The sequence below is a fragment of the Siniperca chuatsi genome, linkage group LG6 (genome assembly GCF_020085105.1).
Source record: "Siniperca chuatsi isolate FFG_IHB_CAS linkage group LG6, ASM2008510v1, whole genome shotgun sequence".
In the NCBI taxonomy this organism is placed as follows: Eukaryota; Metazoa; Chordata; class Actinopteri; order Centrarchiformes; family Sinipercidae; genus Siniperca; species Siniperca chuatsi.
Genome location: NC_058047.1, coordinates 26533750 through 26554204, shown reverse-complemented (window position 1 = coordinate 26554204; position 20455 = coordinate 26533750). Strand labels below are relative to the sequence as shown.

Sequence of the window (20455 nt, the reverse complement as noted above, 5' to 3'; positions counted from 1 at the left end):
ATGCCACTACTGGTTCAGCAGCATGTGCCGGGCCCAAGAGTGGTATGTGGTATGTGGTATGTATATATATATATATATATATATATATATATATATATATATATATATATATATATATATATATATATATAAACTGTGGTTGTGCTGCCTTTTTCATACATTACATCAAACATGCTGCCCTGGTGATGATAGCCTACAGGCCTATTTCTTACTAATCATTTCTAAATGATTCCACTGAGAATAATTTACAGAACATATTTCTGCGAGCATCCCGGGCAAAATAAGACTCCCAAACTTTCAAACTTTTCAGGACTTAGACGTAGACAGTAGACGTCATGACACGCAAGCAGTCCTATAGGAAATTGGGTCAATGTCAGACTTTGCATTCCTGAGTTGGGGGGGGGTGGTGTCCTATTTCGGCAGGCAGTCCTTTTTTCGGAACAACACCTGTTGAAAACAGAAAAAGTATGATGTGATGTGTGATCACGTTCTACTAATACATTAAACATGCCAAAAAATAATGCCAGTATTATTTGGCTAGTTGGCTCTAAATTTCTGTTATGGATCAGTGGAAAATGGAAATGCTCAAGTAAAATACACCTACATCAAAATGTCATTAGTTACCTTCCCCCACTGATGCCATGTTTATGGCTGAAGTCGTCGTCACCCCCAAATCATTCTATAAAAGTTTGGGAATTAGTGGCTCCTTCACACTCCACATTCCCCATCTGCCCCTCTGCAGGAAGGCTTTCAAGCTGTTTTGAGCCCTGCCAGCTTTTACAGCTGTTTGGGATGATCAGACTATTACGACCTAATAGCTATTACAGCGACTGACATTGCACGATTTCCTTTTGCTTGTGCTAGACAGAAAGGTAGCGCAGGTCCAATGTATTATATTAATAATGTAAAATGTAACTGACTGCTATTAGGAAATTATCTTTTACTTTCCGTCTCCACAGTTCCACCACGGCACCTCCTCAAATGTGACTTGTAGAACTTGGAGCACAGGTGCTGGCTGATGCAATCCAGATCCTCCTGATGAGGGACAGCCTACTCACTCAGCGAATCACTCTGCAGCCTCTGTACCAGCACACGCTGGGAAGATATTAAAATATACTAATTGAAAGCACACACCCAGTTGCAGGTTAATTAGGTAGACCTAGCTAAAACTAATGCAGTCTAATGCAACAGCCCTGCAACAATCCCACCTTCATAAATGTTGAAACATAGAGGAGCTGATTCAACTTTGTGGTCATGTTGGAGGATGTAGTTTGGGGTTGTGTTGAGGGGTATTTCTAATATTTTCTCCCATTTCTATCAGTGAGGGTATTTGTTTGCATATTTCTCATACCTGAACCTATAGTAACCATTGTCTTGCACTTAGCAACTGTTGTCCCCTTCCACACGGAAGATAACATGGACATAAACTTGGACACTTTGACAACATTTTGTGAAAAGCCTCTATTGATTTCAGGTGACTGTAGGAAGAGGTCTGACATCCCTTTGAACGCAGAAGATAGCAAGTTACAGCATGCTATCATTTCCTTTTGTTTATGTAATGGACTGCACAAAAATGATCGCGGTAGTGAGGGGCGCTGAACCTTATTGTTTCACTTTGTAAAGAAGCAAAGCCCTCCCCAGGGTTATTAATGTTTTCTTTCAACCCTCCTCTTGACTTGACAACACCCTCCCCACAACATGTCAAAATAATATAACAGTGTTATATAATATGGTATAAATGGTCTCCAAATAAGTCAGAGTACCCTATCTTCAGCCAAAAGAAAAATGATATTGCCCCTTTTCCGACCCATGCTACCCCCTAATAATTTTCACACAGTCCCTAGCAACGCAGTATAATCAAAAAAGTACAAGTTCCTTTATTAAATTGGGTAAGCCATAAAAAGGAAGTTAATAAAAGGGAACTTTTTATCAATATAAACTTTATTTCAGTCATACTGGCTAACAATACAAGACTGTTTTTGTAACAGGCTGATTTGAGTAGCAGTGGCAGTTGCAACACTGGCAGCAACTGCCATTAGGACGTTATAGTGACATGAGGCTTAGGCACTGTGCTGCCGCTGAAAGCTTGACTGGCATTTTCATAAAAGTCGTTGGTCTATCCATTTCAAAAGAAACAGCTGGAAACTTTCATAAAAGACAAGTGAGGAAGAGCTACTCTGATTTTACAGCGATGTAACACAAAGGTGCTCCTGATGCACAGATACTTTCCACAAGTTAGGGAATGGATTCCTAGAAAAGCTAGAAACCTTCATCAGAAATACTGCCAGGCCGCCTGGTGTCATACAGGCCAAACACTTTTAAACTAATCAAGAATTCAGTCAGAAGACAGAGCCATTTTTAATAATGCATACTTGGCAAGATCCAACAACTTGAAATATCCAGGCCCTTAAGGCACTCAGATATGACGTATCCGAAAGTTCCCACAGATGACTGCAAACTGGATAGGCATAGCCAAGAGACAAAACTTGTCAAGACATGGCACGTTCTCGCTTCAGCAGGTCTGCGTGTTATATATAGCTTTTTGATAAATCAAACACAGAGTTGACAAACTTAATTTTCCTGTCAAACATTTGGGTAGCTGCTGTTAGTGCAAAAACGGACCTCATGCTCAATGGAATAAACATTTGCTAACTCACAAGCCCTAGGAAAATGCGCATTGGTGCCTGTAGCCTAATGTGATCAGCTATTTTGTTATTTGCAATTGCCCATGCATTACGGAATTAATTCTATAAATGGAGAAATGCAGGATAGTTTTTCTCCAACATGTTCAGTTATAAACTCGCAGTCATTTCATTTCCAAAATGCCAGCATGGTAGCTGCAGAACACAGCTTAATAATAGAATTTTAAAAAGTTTCACTTCATCATGCTGTCAGTCTGACTTGGCACCGTCGTGTCAACAATGCATTCAGGGCTGCTTGGTTGGATGTAGGGGGTGGGCCTGTTTGGCTGGGTTTAACATTATAACTGGATCACTAGGCTTCTAGTAATTACAAGAATAGAAAGGGGAACTGGCCTTGCTCATTAAAAACACAAAAAACGAAGTAAGTAATCAGAAAGATTACTTATCCAATTAATGATTCGTAAAACCACAGAGCTTTCTCGAAGGTGCGTGAAGCGAACGTCATTTCACAGATGGCCCAACCAGCTCGGGACAATGCTGCCTTCACGGTTGCCACGTAGAAAGTCCTAGATAAATTCCCGTTATGTGTCTGTTGACTTGTTTTACGTAATGAGAGGAAACATGTTCAGTCTCTGATGTCAAGTGGCTGTTGACTTTGTCGAAACAGCTAAAAAGTCGACAGCTATTCTAAGTAAAATGAGGAGACTAAAACGTGTCAGATAGGCCTGTATTATTTAAAGTGGAACAAATGCTAACGTTTAGCAAATGTTAAAGAGGAAATACACACAACAATTCAAGCTAATGCCAAAGACTAATCTGAGAAACACTTAGTGTAACCCTGCTCTATTTCCCCCGATGACCCGAACGCTCACCGTCGTTTTTTTTTGCTAACTGTAACCTAGGTATCACTAAAATTGAAGCCATTATTGCTTTGTCCGTTCATGTCCATTGTAGGAGCCTAGACGTGGGCCTAAACGTTGCAGATTCCCACAACTGTAAAGGCAACACCACTTTCTCCAGCCCTTGACGACGTAACTGCTCCTCGCCGCTGCACTTCACTGGAACTCTGATTGGGCAATACAGTGTAACGACAAGTAAGTTGTGGCTGCTGACCGGGTGGCGGCTTAACCTCTAGAAGTACATGGTACGTGTTTGTTAAAGAAGCATCGGTGGCAGTAACTGTCATCACTGTGATTCATTGCAAGAGCTACCGGAGCAGCCATAGCAGCCATAACTAAATGCTGCTACCGTTGGCTAAAGCTAGCTAGAAGGTGCTAGCGTTAGCTAACGTCATTCTGCCAGGCTGTGTGTATTCGGCTGTAGCTAAAGGTAACACATAGTTACTTACAATATGCATTTCTCCTGTGGTTCAGCGAAGGCGGGGTAGTGTTTTCCTGGGGTTTCAATCTATCAGTAGTACATAATGTCATCGTTATTGCCAAAGGCCACCTAATATGCCAGCTGGCGCCATCTGCTGTTGTAGTTTTGCAGGTTTTGCAGGATACCTGTTTATTGATCCCCGAAGGGAAACTCTTTGTCACAGCAGCTCGTCTTTACGTCAGTGCACACAGGAGAAAGTACTAGCAAAAAAATATATAATACAATACACTATAAAAACTAGAAAAAAAAACAGGTCAGAAAATAAATTAAGTACCAAGTGGGTATAAGTATAAAATAAAACAAGTGTGAAGTACCAAGTGGGTTTACCGGTTGATGATGATAATACGGTATAAATGCAATGTAATAATATAAGTAATAAGTAGTATTGCAGCAGCAGTAATGGAGGTATGAATAATAAATAGGAAAAAAACAACTAAATATTGCACATGAGTATTACACGGATATTGCATAGTTATTCAAGGATGGCAGAGATGTAATGATCAATGTCCAGTTTAATGACTTAGGGTCATACAGACTGACACTTAGAGGGAGGAGTTAAAGAGTCTGATGGCCACAGGCAGGAATGATCTCCTGTAGTGCTCTGTTGAGCATTTTGGGGGGATTAGTCTTCCGCTGAAGGTGCTCCTTTGTTTGACCAGCACGTCATGGAGCGGGTGGGAGACACTGTCCAAGATGGCGTGTAGTTTGGCCAGCATCCTCCTCTCTGACACCACCGACAGAGAGTCCAGCTCCACCCCCACAATGTCACTGGCCTTACGGATCAGTTTGTTGAGTCTGTTAGCGTCCGCTACCCTCAGCCTGCTGCCCCAGCATGCAACAGCATACAGGATAGCACTGGCCACCACAGACTCATAAAACATCCTCAGCATTGTCTGGCAGATGTTGAAGGACCTCATCCTTCTAAGGAAATAGAGGCGACTCTGGCCCTTCCTGTAAAGAGCTTGAGTGTTCTTAGCCCACACCAGTTTATTGTCCATGTGTACTCCCAGGTACTTGTAATCCTCTACCATGTCCACACTGACCCCCTGGATGGAAACCGGGGTCACTGGTGCCTTGGCCCTCCGTAGATCTACAACCAGCTCCTTAGACTTTGTCGCATTGAGCTGCAGATGGTTCTGCTCACACCATGAGACAAAGTTCCCCACCACAGCAGAGTCATCAGAAAACTTCTGAAGGTGACAGGACTCTGTGTGGTAGCTGTGGCTGTAGCTGTAAGTCTGTGGTGTAGATGGTGAAGAGGAAGGGACAGAGGACAGTCCCCTGAGGGGCCCCAGTGTTATTAAATAATAAATGATATGTATAAATAATTAATCAGTTATCATTTATTGTCATTTGACTAATCAATTGATTGACCATGAAACCACACAGAATTTGTTTCACCCATAACTCACTAGAAAGGTACAAAAAGTGCAACCACAGAGCAATTGTTCTTTTTCAGATTGGCAGCGTTACCGTTATTGCATTTGGTCGCTAACTAAGCATTAATGTCATGTTTATTTGTTCAACACAGCTGATTTTGAGTTGACTGTTTAAAAGCATGAAAGTATTTTTCTTCAAATGTATGTCGAAAAGAGAAGTAATACATTGGTCAGATGTAGTGACTGCACTTAGATCTGTGGTGACTTTTGTAGCAGTTGGTGTCCTAAAAAGAGTGGTGCAGTGGGAAATGTCAGTTACTTGAACCTTACAACAACTGCAAATAGATGCACATGTAGCAACGTACCACTGAGCAAACGGCCAGTGTGACAGAACCAAACACCTTTGCAGAACACTATCAGTTATCGCAGCAGAGCATGATAAGGAAAAAACAATTTTCATTGTATTTTTCATCTCTGTCTTTTTGTGCAGCATGAGCATAGCACGGCAAGTCCTGAATTGCTCCAAGTTTGCCTGTCATTCCGCTAAAATAAACTGCAGAAGAAGGTTTTGTACTTCACAGGTAAGTCCACTTCCCGAGAAATATGTGCGTGGTGGTAAACTAATTGGCAGGACTTATCGTAAATTAAGCACTTGAGTGGAGAGGTGGGATGCATATAAATTAAACTGCTCTGACTTTAAAAGCTCTGTGCATTAAGGCCAGTGCAGTGATAGCATAGTGTTGTTGGAGAATTGCTGGGTAATACATTCAAATCATGCACTGACGTGGCCAGTTACAAAACAACTGACCAAAGTCTTGGTATGTTAATGTAGCGTATCATCTGGGAGTGGTTGATGATTATTTTACTTCGACCACACAGCTTGTTGGACAAGCAAGCAAGCAAGTAAGTAAGTAAGTAAGTAGTTGGTATTTGAAAAGGTGAAAATGTAAATGGATACTTCATAAGCTGTTCATTTAGGTGTAATGTATCTTGGTTTTGTGTTGCAGCATATTATGACGTCACGGCACACACACTCAAAAAGAATTGAGGGACTGGACAAGAATGTCTGGTAAGTGAAAGAATAGACCATTCATCTCTTTGTATGGCACCGCAGGAGAAGAGTTTTGTTCACAGACCTCTGATTAGGTTTCTTTTTACACCATGCTTTTATTACACGAAAGCCAGAAGTTAGACAAGAGCAAAGTAAGTAGGGTGGGAAGTTCAGTAGCCCTATATTCTTTATGCTTTTAATTTTGATTTGATTCATGTCATTTACAGAATTTAAAGGAAGTGGGGCAACTGTATACAATATATGACTGATGTATTACCCTTCTATAGTTCACACCATGTCTCTTCCATTATAATGTATTCATGTATACAACATGCAAGGAAAACACACATTGTTGACTGTGCTTGTAGCAGAAGAAATAACTGTCAGTCAAAGTTGATATCGGACCACAGCAATAGGTTTGGGTGAGAGACTTTCGTTTAAAAGGTATTCTGTGGCTGTTTTACTAAAAATGTGCCCTTTGGTCAGGAACGTGTTGTGATCTCTGGTCTGTCCAGTAATGGTTTATTTCATTGTCGATTTAGGGTGGTGTTTACGTCAGTGGCAGCGGACCCATCCGTTGTCAACCTGGGCCAAGGCTATCCAGACATCCCTCCACCTTCTTACGTCAAGGAGGCACTAGCGGAGGCTGCATCAGTGGACAGGATGAACCAGTACACCAGAGGCTTTGTAAGACTCATGAACTGTAATACCGCTCACTCATACAAGAAGCTAATTGTTTTTGAAACCCGATTATTTAATATTTCTTATGAATCCATTTGAAAAGGAAACGTTTTGCTGAAGGACTGGAGACAGAATTTGATACTTTCTATTTTACCTTTAAAGGCCCCTTTACACTGTGATTTTGGCCATTGGCAAGTGTAATAAAAATATTACTACAGCACAGCAGCACCAACTACAATTCAACTATTGTTACTTGTTATGACAAGTGGTAAGCCCAAGCTGTAATTTAAAATAAGTGGAGTGATGTACAGTATGTGTTATCTGTCGGTGTTGGACATTATTCAATCAAATTTCCCAATCAAATTTAAAAAATAGTTGATTATTTGGTAGTTGGCTGATAATTCAGTCTATTTTGCAGTGAGGGAAATATGAACTGGGGTTGATTATTGCCATCTTGTAACCAACAATAACTGACATGTATTGAAAGTTACAGTTTGTAAGGGTTGACATTGGAGCAACCGTATCAGATTAAAATTTACATTATAATTAAGTATCACTGAAATATCTTTTTATTGCCAGAAATCCATTATTTACTGTAATATGTTTTTATATCTGTGTCTTCTGTTGGTTTGCAAGGGTCATCCATCTTTGGTGAAGGCCCTTTCTCAGGTTTATGGGAAGGTCTATGGGCGCCAGATTGACCCCTTCAAAGAAATCCTGGTCACAGTAGGAGGTTACGGTTCCTTATTCAGCACCATGCAAGCACTGGTGGAAGAGGGAGATGAGGTAAGGACGTGTCTAGGGGCTGACCCGAATCCTTCTTAGCTTCTACCGTTGCCATGGTAATCGACGTCCATATCAGTATTAGAATGCTGCCTTTTTATAAATGATTCTATACGTATGGATTACCCCATGAAATAAGAAATAGTGATCCAACATTATTAACATTAAACGTCATCTTAGAGCACAAGAGGATGACAGCAGCGTGCTAGGTTGACTGCCTCTAGGCTAATTTATCCAGTGTACAATGCCATAGGCTTAAGTTAATAATGGTGACTAGCAAAAAACTATTGTTTTGTCTTTTGTGTGTGTGTGTGTGTCCCCAGTATAGCCCTAGACATGTCTCTCTCTCTCACTGGATCATACAGAGGTGTTTATATTCATAGACATTCATATATACATTCATAAACATGCTCCCAGTATTTACAGTATATTTATTAGGTAATGCTTCTGTCACTAGGTCATCATAATAGAACCTTTCTTCGATTGCTACGTACCAATGGTGCGAATGGCAGGGGCCAAGCCTGTGTTGATACCGTTACGCCTTGTAAGTTTAATCTAACTGATACTGATGTTTGTCATACGTGTTCCATATATACAGTATTTACGTTACCTACTGCGCGTCTTAAGGATGTTAAGGAGCCATGACACCAAATGTCTTCTGCAATATATTAGAAGTCTGGAAAGAAGACAATCACAAGTGCAGACTGGTTTCTTGACCCAGATGAGCTTTCCAGTAAATTCAACTCTAAGACAAAGGCCATCATCATCAACACCCCCAACAATCCTATTGGGAAGGTAAGTATACATGACTGTCATCACTCATTATGTCTGTGAACTTTAAACACTGGCTGACTTGACATGACAGAAAAAAAACAAGTGCTTTCAGTAGTTCCTGTCCTCCTCCTGCAGGTTTTCACTAGAGATGAGCTGCAGATGATTGCTGACCTCTGTATTAAACATGACACTCTGTGCTTCAGTGATGAGGTCTACGAGTGGCTCATCTACAGGGGACACCAACATATCAAAATTGGTACGTTTTCAGCTCAACATACTTGTTTGACAAGAAAGTCTATAAGAGCCAATCACTGTCATCAGTCTTCTCTATAATACAAGCTCCTCCATTCTTTACACGGCTACAGGGAAGGAAACCTCTAAAACGTGCAGTAACACTTGCTTTAGGGTCCAGTCACACCAGAAGGTCACACAGCAAAACACATTCACGTCTTGTTGCAAAATCGTCTCTACTGGAAGCCTGCTGAAGAAGAACTGTAACTACTTGCAGGGCTAGTTTGCGAGCTACCGTGGCTAGCAATAAAGCATAAATTAATTCAATTATTTTCACAATTTATTCACAATTTCACAATTTCTTCAAGGGAAGCATTTGTACCATCGACTGCTCTCTCACGAAGGACTGCAAACAGTGATTGCTTCTTCCATGTATGGACTCAACACTTCTCCTGTCCTATGTGTTTCCATTGCAATGAATTGATTCCATTCTGAAATTTCACTGTTATAAATACTAGTTTGATTTTCGGCCTTACACTGCCTCATCCTACCCTGAGGAGCATTTCAAGTATTTACTTTGTACACACCAGCACAGTTCTACAGAAAACATCTCTCTTGAGATGAAATTATGATCTTAATATTGACAACTTAAAAAATGTTACTGGCTTTTAAAAGATAAAGCATCACTCCTAACCTTTTTCTTACGTAAATTTCAATTTCCTGAGGTGTTTATGTAGATTCTCTCTCTATAGCCACTCTGCCTGGAATGTGGGATAGAACCATCACCATCGGCAGTGCGGGGAAAACATTTAGCGTTACTGGATGGAAGGTAAGAAATCGGTGGATTTACAATACAGTTTCTAATATTCAACACTCAGTTCTTGAACATCACGTAGTTGAACCGTGTGTCCCCTAGCTTGGTTGGTCTATAGGACCTGAGCACTTGATGAAGCATCTTCAGACCGTCATGCAGAATACTCTGTACACCTGCCCAACACCTTTACAGGCAAGTTTGCACACCTCCCGCACATGTGCCTTGAAATCCATAAAAGAAAGCAAAGGATAATAATTGAATTCTGTTTTTAGTCTGAAACTTCTAGCTGTCTGTTTGTCTTCAGGAGGCTGTAGCACAAGGTTTGCTCCGGAACTTTGAGCTGATGGGTCAGCCAGAGTGCTACTTCTCCTCACTGGCAGAAGAACTTGAGGGCAAGAGGGACCGCATGGCTGCCATCCTGCAAGAGGTTGGTATGACTCCTGTCGTCCCAGAGGGAGGCTACTTCATGCTTGTGGACGTCACATCTCTCAGTGAGTTACTGAACATTTAAACTGACACCACTACCACATTTACACTGGTGTTGTTTGAAAGTAGTGGGGACAAATACAGCTTGGTAGCTCATTCTAACTGTGATTTGGTTTTTCGTTAACAATGTTCAGTTTTCATGTTGGTGTGTTTCACAGAAATGAATTGAAGAGTTGCAAGTGCCAAGAGGAAGCTTGAACTCACAGAGGGAAGAAATAACTTCTCAAAGTTGTCATTGTGATGGGAAAGTTTCCAGATATGTCAAACAGATCAGTTCATGCAAAAGAAGTCACTCTGCCGTTATGTAGACAGAGTTTTGCCTTGAATCCAAACGTTTATTTGCACCTAAACATCTATTTGCATCAATTTTGGAGTTAACGATTGTGTATTTTCAATGTAATTTGTACAGTGCAGTAACAAAATAGCGGACAAAATAGCGGTAAGTAAAAATAGCTTCAAGGAATTTTAGAGCATAGCTCAATGGTTGATATTCATAAAACTTAAATCTCAAGTATTTTTGTAAAACAGGTTTGAAATGAAAGAGCTCTTAATGTATAACTTATGAGATTGACATTCAGAACTATGACTCAAGTTTTATAGAAATAACTACCGGAAATGTTTGTGACATAGCCTCACAAAAAGAGGAGATGAAAATGTTGATACAATTTGAAACTTTAAACTTTATAAATCCTGGTATTTTACCAACTTGGAACTGGATCAGCAGTGGGACTGTCTGTTGGACCCCAACCCTACTAGTGAATATTAATCCCTGCTCTGTGTTCATTGTAGATCAGGACCTGTCACATATGGTCGATGACGAAGCCTACGACTACAAGTTTGTGAAGTGGATGATTAAAGAAAAGGTAAATTAATCCATTTGATTTTGCTCCCTTCAATACACAATACTTCTTAATTCTAACGTAGCTGCACTCACATTCCCGCCACTGCTTTTTTTTTTTTTTTTTTATTGCTGTTTTTAATAATAACAATATTATATATAGAAACTGGCAGCCATTCCAGTCACAGCGTTTGTTGGAGAGGAGTCCAAGAAGCAGTTTGAGAAATATATTCGCCTTTGCTTCATTAAGGTAAATACAAAACCGTCTTCATTGTTACAAACCAAAAACACAGCACATCCAAAATGATGTAGTAAAGATGAATGTTGGCTGAGGTGCACTTTTCTCTTTTCTCTGGTGAAAACCACAATATTTTCATAACCTTCAATTGTCTTTCTCTTAACAGCAAGACAGCACTCTCGATGCAGCAGAAAACATCTTGAAAAACTGGAGGAAGATTTAATGGGATGCAGTTTCTAAAGACTCCAGCACAATTTCAGCGAGGAGGAACAACTGTGAACAAACTGAAGGAACGGGATTTGACTGCAAAATTGCGCACAAACTGGAAATCGGTAAAATGCTAACAGTGAACAGTTAATAGTAAAATGCCTGTCCAAACTTTCACCTGTTTTAAGGGAGAGAATCCTCAAGTCAACATGACTGACAGGAAGTGTTCTGATAAATCCTGTAAGGTGTGATGTGAGATAACTAAGGTGTGATGTCATTTGTATCCATTATCCCACAGTGGATATAAACAACCCCTTGTTCATGGTCATACTGTAGAGATTAATTTAGCATTTTTGAAAGTTAATATTTGCATAGGGGTTTAACATGACACACAACAGATGGGTTCAGTCAAAGCAACCCCTTGCTTACCTTTCTGCTGTAACTGTGCCCTGTCTTTAGTTTCTAATAAAACTATGACGCTTTGTGACCAGTGGATTCCATTTCTCTTTGGAAAACCTCCACTGTAAGAGAAACCACACATGATGCAGATATCTGTTGTGTCAAGAAAGTTTTTTTTTATTAATATCAATGCAGTTAATCCAATTCCAAATCATGGTATTGTTTTTCTTGTACTCAAGCTCCCTTTTTCATTTTTTCACTAAGTGCAAAATGTGTGTTTGTATTGTTACATTGATGTCAGTGCCACAATATGGAAATGCAATCACCAAAAGCATGAAATGCTACATATGATTTAAATATGGCACTTTATAAGCTTGCCTTACCAGTAAAAATCACATCATATACAGTACTATATGGCACTCAGCTGCTCAAAGCGCCAAGGAAAATACATTTGAAATCACGACCCCCGGTTTTTCTGGAAAGAGACGTTGCTGTTGAGTTTTTGAAATTTATTTGGCAATTTGAGCACCACAAGCAGAGTGCCATATAGTCCCATTATGTTCAAAGAAAATAGACATCTCTACGGCCAATATCTCCAAAACTCGGCAACTCACACCAAAACTTATCTCGATGGTTAAACAGCACTACAGGTGAGAGGCAAAATGTGTTTTGGATTTTGGGGTGAACTGTCCCTTTAAGTTTTTTGGGGGGACTGGAGCAAGTTACAATATTCATTTACACAAGCGCCCACAATGTGATATAGTGTCATTCACAAAACTCGACAAGGGGCTGCATAGCAATTATTTAGCTTTCACAAATTGTCTAAAAAGGTCTTGCTGGGGTCCCTACAGTCTGGCCCCTACAGTCTATGGTCCCTACAGTATATGCACTACCCGGCTAAATCAGGTAAGCTAGCATATTTTAGCTAGCCAGTAGGTGGCTCTGGGTGAGAGCTAACGTTAGCTGCGCTGCCAACGCAGCGTGTCAGTAACGTTAAGACAAAGCTGAACATGTTCCTGTTGTGGTTGCTCGTGGTGTCCGCTCACACGCCATCTCAGAAATCACAAACAGCATTAACATTACGTTAATTTTCACCCATTCAGAAAGTACGGTCGACTTCAGGCTCTCTAAGCAGCAGGTAACCTCAACGTTACAGCGAAGACAACAGGTAAACCGGGACTTAACTGTGCGTAAAGCATTACTAGTCATTTTGAATGTTATCTATTTCAAGGACCCTGACATATTTAACCGTCTCACAACTGTTCCATCTTTGCTGTGGAGTTCACATAATAAGTTAAAAGGGCCGCATGTGGTTTATATACATTTCAAACTGACCCACATGTGTTTGAGTAACCATTTGTGTCCCACCTTACTGTTTGTGTTCCGGCTGTAATAGTGCTGAACAATGGGAAACTATAAACTAGTTTTCACTGATAATGTTAGTACTCCAATTTCAGCCAAATTGAAACCATTTTGAAATCGGGATCAGAAGCTGCAGTGCTGACCTCTGTTGACTGATTTATATTCACAGCCTACATTTGATGTGTTGTTGCTGAAAGCTTTGTAAAAGAAGTCTAATTTTGTTATGTTCTGAATGCGTTTTCAAAAGGGGTCCTGGACAAAGACTGGACATATGATTCGGTTAAACTGAATTGTGTGGAGGATACAAACTTGAGCTAAGTTCAGCACAAAGCATTTCCAGGAACTGGTCTTAGAGACTCTGCAACACCCACACAGGTGTTTTCACTTATTCTACTTGATTAGGCCTCTGCTCAGGTTCAAGTTGGGCAGACCTATAATGGGAATAGTATGGTGGCCCAGAGGCTCAATGCACTGCAACTTAAGAAATGCAAATAGACAAAACACAAGCAAATTAAGGAAACATCTTCACCACTTTTGACAACACATTTGCAGCAGTTAGGAAAAAAAAAAAAGCAAATACAAAAACACGCTGCAAATACAGAAAACAAGCAGGATGTGAGGAGTCTTATTCGTTTTTTTTTTTTTTTTTTTTTAATTGATTCATGTTTTGAATTTCTTATAAATCAGCTGTCTGGGCAGCTGATTTATATACAGTGGCAAACTGATATGATGGCATGTCTTACATGAGAATTCTAGCCCATCTAAATTTTAACGTAAAGTAATTGATTAATATGGATGTTAAACATAAAAGCTGCCATGATGATCACAGATAGCCTATATAGCATTTTAATAGCTAGTCTTGTCATAGAAAAAAAAAAACCCAACATAATTAAAACAATAATTATTGGAGACTGAGTACAAGCTGAATAGATTGGTCTGATAACATTTAATTAAATCGTGTTTCTGTGACTTCCTGTCGTGACTGCAGCTTTGTGTCACTGCCCTGTGCTGCTGCCACCTGCGCTCATCCACTTTCCAGCAGAGCCTACTGTCATGGCTTACTGGGACATGTGAATAGAGCGGAGCCATTATTATTGTTATTAGTAACATGCACAATACCAGGGCACTGACCCACATGAATGGAAATCAGCCATCAGTAAAGTAATTAATTACACCTGTGCGTTTCCTACTATGATGAGTCAAAATGTCTGCTGTGAAAAAGGTCACCAAAGTCCATATAGCCCTTCTTCAGAATAGACTTTTTATTGCTTCATACAAATTCTTCTTGAATTGGGTGAATTTGGTCGAGTACGCTAAAAAAAGTGCTAAAATATAGTATGTTCAAAACAGTGAGTAAGCATACTAAAAATGCTAAATTGTTGAGCTCGCTGTTGATGGACACCATTTTCCCCACAATGCATTGCAGAAAGGAAATAGAGGCGCTACTCACAGCTGGAAAAAAAAAAAAGTGAAACAAATTGTGCATGGTGGTGAAACAGCTTTGTGAACACCAAAAATAAAAAAATAAACTAACAAAGACAAATCTTTTTATGCTGTCTGCTTGTTAAGTTGAATTGGCAGTGAAATTCCAAAGTTGCAGTTTGATTGACATGAAATGGTTACATGTGTTGATTTTTCTTGTATACTAACTGCATAAACTGTATACTTAAGATATTTAGTATAGTGTACACACTGTATACAATTAGAATGTAGTATGAAATTGGGACTTGTCATAGCTGGAAAAGCACAGGTGAGAGTACTAACATGTAACGATGGCTTACTTCTGTTAAGGTGTCCCAGTTAAGCAGCATTCACAGCGTCAGGGCCCTGAAACTGATCCACGGCATGAACGACTAAGATTAATGTTATTAATTACATCTGTGTTTAACAAGTTAAAATGTCTCCTGTGAGAAATACAATATATTAAAAAAACGGTAAAGGTCTAAATGTTCCCACCCTAACAGGAGAGCGAGGGAGATGCCTGGTGAGCATGGTCTGACTCGGTACACGTCCACACAGCTCTGAGAAGAGCTCTAATCAGGCAGAATAAGTGAAAACACCTGTGGGGGTGTATCAAGGATGTGCAGGCCCTCTAAATCTCCTCGAACCTCTAACTTGCCGGTGTACAGCTTTTGTTTGCAGGAGAGCCATTGACAAGGTCTGTCACTATCCTGTCTTAACAAATATGAATGGAGCAATTAAAATGTTGGGGAAAGAGGTGTAGCTTATGTTGTTTTACAGTGGCACCAGAATGTGACACTGGCCACACAGTTGCAGTCATTTATTCAGGTATGCTAGATAAACAGCTTGTGAGAGTGCTTTTGTAGAGCAGCTGTACTCACTGTACTGAACCAGTTAGGCTGGGTTTCTTGGCAGAAAGGGATCTTTTCTCTGTCAATTCAGAAGGGCTGATTGTTAATTAAATATTTATTGACTCTCAGCAGAATCAATTTCTGGTAATATGATCATATTATTTTATTGTTTTACAAATTTGTATTGTCCAAATTAACCATTTAATGCAAAATCTAATTTAAAAAAATCTACCTAGTTTGATTTATTGAAGTTTTTGTTTTACCCAGGTTTCCCTAAGCACCGGCTGCATTTTTGTACACAAGTGAAATCCAATTTTTGGTGATGGGGTGGTATTCTAACAATGTTAGTGACTAAATGAGGAAAACATAATGTCAATCAGCGCAGGCCATTCCACCCCCTTGGTTTTGTTAGTACACGTTGTGTACATGTGTCTACACAAAGTAGTGCAACACAGCCAGTCATTGCATGTATTCGTATGGAATCTAAGCATTGGCTTGCACAGGGAAAAAAACAAACAAAACAGCACCAGGTATTTATTTTATTTTTTTTTTACAGAAGACATTTTGACTCTCAGTTGCAGTACAGGTGTAAATAATAAAATGCTGAAATGCATTTACCTGCTTTGGTTGCTATCGTGCATGCTGGTTCACGGTCCCACTGTCATGGCTTACTGGGGCACTGGAATAGAACAGAGCCGTCGTTAATGTTAATCGTAACCCCAGTGGTTTTCCTATTATGACAAGTCAGGATGTCTGATGTGAAAAGGGCTTACAATAAGAAAAGATGATTTGATTCAAACAGTCAAAGTTCCAGATATTATCCAATCAAAAGGGTAATTTCTTTGACTGAACAAGAGAAGTAAAGGGAGTAAGAGAGAAATGTCAGAATTGGTATACATGTAGCCTTTGTTTAAACAGATCAGCTTTGTAAAATGCAATTTCTTAAATATGAATAATGGGTCTAAGTTGGTTCTTAGGGTAACTATTGAATCCACACCAACTCAAACTTCATTATTAGGTATTACATACATATTGTTTATCAGTTAAAGAAACATGATCTCCATGCGTGTCATCAGCCAGTTATCAACAAAAATGTACAATCAATATTTTAGTAATTTAGGTCAAATTGACACTTTATTTATCTAGCTGCTAATATTTTTTTGAGAATTATAATTCTGAGAAATAATTTTGCAACTGTGCCCTTTTTGAACTGATTCTCTGTGTACAGTAGTCCTCAATACAGGTGTTATCAACAAACTCCATTGACAGAGGTTGCAGGCCATTTGTGGAGAAAAGTAGTTGGTTGGCAGTCTAATTGCCCTGTTTCCCAGTTTATCCTTTAGACCACTTGAGGGAGACAAAGTACATCAGACTGTAACAAAACTTGACTGCACATTTAATCTAGTATTTAGTATTTGTCTTCCCATTTTACAACAGTAATACGAAACAAAAAGCAAAAGACAACTTGTTTTGTGTTTAATGTTTGTTTATTATTTATTTAGAATATTTTAGCATTTATATAGAGAGCATGTTTTACTCAAACATGGCTGCTGCCTCAGTAGGGTGGAAATATGGAAGGATCAGGCATGGTCACATTAACATTGATTGAACAAAAATATACCCTGCCACAGAAAATACAAAAAGTTTAACATGATGCAAAAACTCCGTAGAGATTACTTGTTGATTTATACATACTAATGAGTGAGCCGCCTTGTAAAAGGTACAACTGAACCTAGAATACTGTATGGCCAGACTGTGTTGTGAGTGTTGTGACATGCTGTAATGGTTGAGAGCAGGTTTCTGTCAGGGTTTCAATGGTAAAGATGTTGGAAAATGTGTCATTTAATGGGCTTTCCCCACTGCTTATGAGTAAATTAAATACGTATAGTATCTACCATACATGTACATGTAGACTACATGGTAAATTGGCTGGTAAATGAACACATTCCATGATGCTATGTCATGGCTAAGCCACATACATTTTGATGAATCAAATACTGCATATTTGTTGTCATAATATTTATTGACAATAGTTAATGATGCATGGAGTATATTTGTAATTTCAACCACAATAAAAATTCCCCATGAGCAAAAAAAACCTCCAAATGATACTAAAGATCTGTAACAACATGTGGAAAGTAGAATTCTCACTAAACATTGCTCAGAAATAGGAGAAGCACTCAAAATAATATAGATAAGCATGACTCGTGCCATCTGTTGCAAGTATTAGAACAGGTCTAACCAGTTTAATGTTTTAATTCACTAAACTCAAATCAAAGTAAACTACTTCAAGTTGTTCAAAGCAACCTCATAATTTCTAGATGGCTAAAGTACCTTAGACCAAGGGATTACATTACTAGACAAGCTAGCTGTTCATTACATTCTATAACCATGAGGCTGTGGACACAGTACAGGGAAAGCGTAAGGACTCAGTTGCAGCAATGTATATGTAAATGAAATGGATCTTTTGTCCCAGCAGACAGGTGTCATTTTTTTGTTTGGTTATGCATAAACCTGCCGTCTAGTTTCCATGACATCATCATCCTACATAAATTCAGTGGTTCACACGGTCAGGGTGTGTCGATGTTATTGTAGGGGTTGGAGGGGTCGCACATCAACGCCCCTCCTCACCTTCCCCCTGTTTTTCTCGCAGAACAGAGCACCTTTCGTCCCTACCAACAGCATAATTTCATGCCAAGTAGCTTGGAACGTTAACTATTAACTCTGAGGCTACAATTAAAAGAATTTCATCAGATAATGTTGCCTTCACCAGATTAAGTGCAGGCATACTACTGTTGACTACAACAGCTGGAAATAGCTTTAAGATGGGTATTTATGCGCCAAATTTGCAGAGCACACAAAGCCATGCTTCAGGCGTGGAATGGCATCATTTGTCCAAGTAGCATCATGCAACACTGGGCCTTCTCGGGTTCTGAATGTAACTAGAAACATCAGTCATTTTTCTAAAGGAAAGAAGCTTCACATATTATTAACAGATATCTTGCATCTTATAATTTAAAGCTAATCTTTAAATGTCACATCCTGAGCAGCATCCACACAAAAGACTTTTCACTGTGTATCTTACTAGTATTTTCCAATTATTATATGATGAATGTGAAAGTGCTTCTCCTATTTCTGAACAATGTTTAGTGAGACTTAATCTGCTTATGTGTCATTTTATAATGTTTCTTTTTACTGCCTTAGTCAGACCGAGTGTAGCTCTTTTTTTGCATTTACTGATTTCACCTTTGCTCAGTTTCTGTTTTACAGAACAGTGTCTAGCATTAACTCATACACTATGTGCCACGTCGAGTGAATTTTTCATGTGGAGGAATATCCAGCACCATAAATGTATAATGCTACACAGTTGTAATGTAGTGTGAAAACTGGTGCTGGGAACATAACAACTGCAGTTAAAAATCTGAATAGGATTATTATGTTTACTGCTGTTATCAGACATATGTAGTGTGCAGTTACCAGATCCCTGTGGATTAGATGTCTGTCTGCATAATACCATCATAATTTATGTTAATTATAATTATTGTGCCAATAATCTAATGTCACAATCCTGTTATGAAGGAGGATTTAGGTTATTGTTGCCCTAAAAATGCGACCAGATGTTTGTTTTATTTTATGTTACCTCTAGGTGGCCATCTTGATCACATTCTGTAGTAGAACATAGCTGAGCATAGTGCCCTTCTTCCTGCTCTCTAACCAAACTTTGCCAAACAGCTCTAAGTGTTGCACCTCAGTGTATCACATTTTTAAAATCATAATCATTTGATGAATTTACTCCTGGCGAGAGCCCTTGTGCTCAAATTGTGTATCAAACACCTGGTCATAATGGCTGAAGTTTTAATTGGAGAAAGATTGATTTTGGTTGAAATGATAGCTCAAATATTCATAAAGGGGTAATAAAGCGATTTAGTATTGCGCTTCCATAAAATTGAGGGACTCACAAGAGACCGACTGAAAAAGAATGGCCAAAATTGAAGCCGAGATATCCTAACTTTTAGTCTCTAGTATAGGTCAAGCTCCAAAAATGCTGGATCCTACATATCCCATAATGCTACTCAATCGCGTCTTTCATTAGGCCCTCAATGCCTCCTAATTGCCCATTTTTTTGAAAACCCCACAACTCCTGTTTGTGATGCAAGCTTTTTGTTAAAAATTTAAAGTCTCAGGCTCAGGATAACCCAGATGACATCACTATGACATCATCAGGGTCATTTTTCAAACTTTGGACATCTCCTTTCACAGCCACAGAAGACATTATACAACTGTATTCACAGGCTAGTAGTATGCCTTGTGACAAGCGAACTAAACTCTATGTGTAAAATTGGTGGAGTGCCCCTTTAATAATTCTTACTGTGACAGAGGAGTCGTTTTTTAGGTCCAAGAAACAAAAAGTATTGTTTAGAGCAGCATTTAGAAACAATTTTTTGGCTTTTTTGGCATTAAAACTGTGTCACAGTATAATTAAATTTACAAAAGAAAGTAAAAATGGCTCAAGGGATCACAGATGGATCAAACTAAAGTACTAATCATCAAAACAACAATCATAAAAACATTAGACTGATTCTGCAGCATTTCACAACATATGTTATATATCTATTGTGACCGAGACATAAATATCTGTGAGAATTTAAGGGGTGTACCACTGCACCCACAAATGATGTCCGCTCTCACACAGGCCATATGGCAGTGTGTGCCCAGCTCTTATTGCCAGCCCCTGCTCTGTGCACACGGGCTAACAGCTTGGTGGACACATAATTAATTTGCTTAGGCGTCTGCCATTTATTCTCCAACCTACATTTTGTTAATTGGACAGAGGAGGTTAAAATCAAATGAGTGTGTCTGGGTATGTTAAGGTTACTA

General features: G+C 39.3%; 2 protein-coding genes and 1 long non-coding RNA gene across 22 annotated transcripts in view; 2 read left to right on the top strand and 1 right to left on the bottom strand.

Moving 5' to 3' along the window:
* Positions 1 to 121: 121 nt before the first annotated feature.
* On the bottom strand, positions 122 to 4238 carry LOC122877276. The gene is made up of 3 exons (XR_006378220.1): positions 3991 to 4238; positions 945 to 1095; positions 122 to 447 (listed from the first exon to the last, which is right to left on the bottom strand). It is a non-coding gene; the product is annotated as an uncharacterized LOC122877276 (long non-coding RNA).
* On the top strand, positions 3584 to 11991 carry LOC122877274 (kynurenine--oxoglutarate transaminase 3). 9 transcript variants are annotated; one of them, XM_044198612.1, is made up of 14 exons: positions 3584 to 3736; positions 5892 to 5982; positions 6409 to 6470; positions 6995 to 7139; positions 7770 to 7919; positions 8374 to 8460; positions 8589 to 8711; positions 8826 to 8946; positions 9674 to 9750; positions 9838 to 9927; positions 10040 to 10226; positions 11011 to 11084; positions 11223 to 11309; positions 11464 to 11991. In XM_044198612.1, the coding sequence occupies exons 2-14, from the start codon at positions 5893 to 5895 to the stop codon at positions 11518 to 11520; spliced, it is 1350 nt and encodes a 449-aa protein (XP_044054547.1). In that variant the 5' UTR covers positions 3584 to 3736; position 5892; the 3' UTR covers positions 11521 to 11991. The 9 variants fall into 9 exon arrangements, 8 of the variants coding, with proteins under 8 accessions (XP_044054547.1, XP_044054554.1, XP_044054548.1 ...); XR_006378219.1 differs by lacking the exon at positions 11464 to 11991 and adding an exon at positions 10380 to 10660 and having other exon boundaries at positions 3651 to 3786; positions 11223 to 11289; XM_044198613.1 differs by having other exon boundaries at positions 3652 to 3786.
* Positions 11992 to 12478: 487 nt separating this feature from the next.
* The window catches only part of LOC122877270, a 146375-nt gene continuing 138398 nt past the window's right edge, over positions 12479 to 20455 (top strand). For 6 of the 12 annotated variants that reach the window (XM_044198606.1, XM_044198607.1, XM_044198597.1 and 3 more), the window contains exon 1: positions 12680 to 13071. Coding sequence is in view for 2 of the 12 variants with exons in the window: in XM_044198596.1 (XP_044054531.1) it covers positions 12788 to 12809 (22 nt within the window). In the remaining 10 variants the exon portion in view is untranslated. Of the gene's footprint in view, positions 15424 to 20455 lie in introns of all 12 variants that reach the window. The other 6 variants (XM_044198605.1, XM_044198598.1, XM_044198601.1 and 3 more) reach the window with 3 other exon arrangements.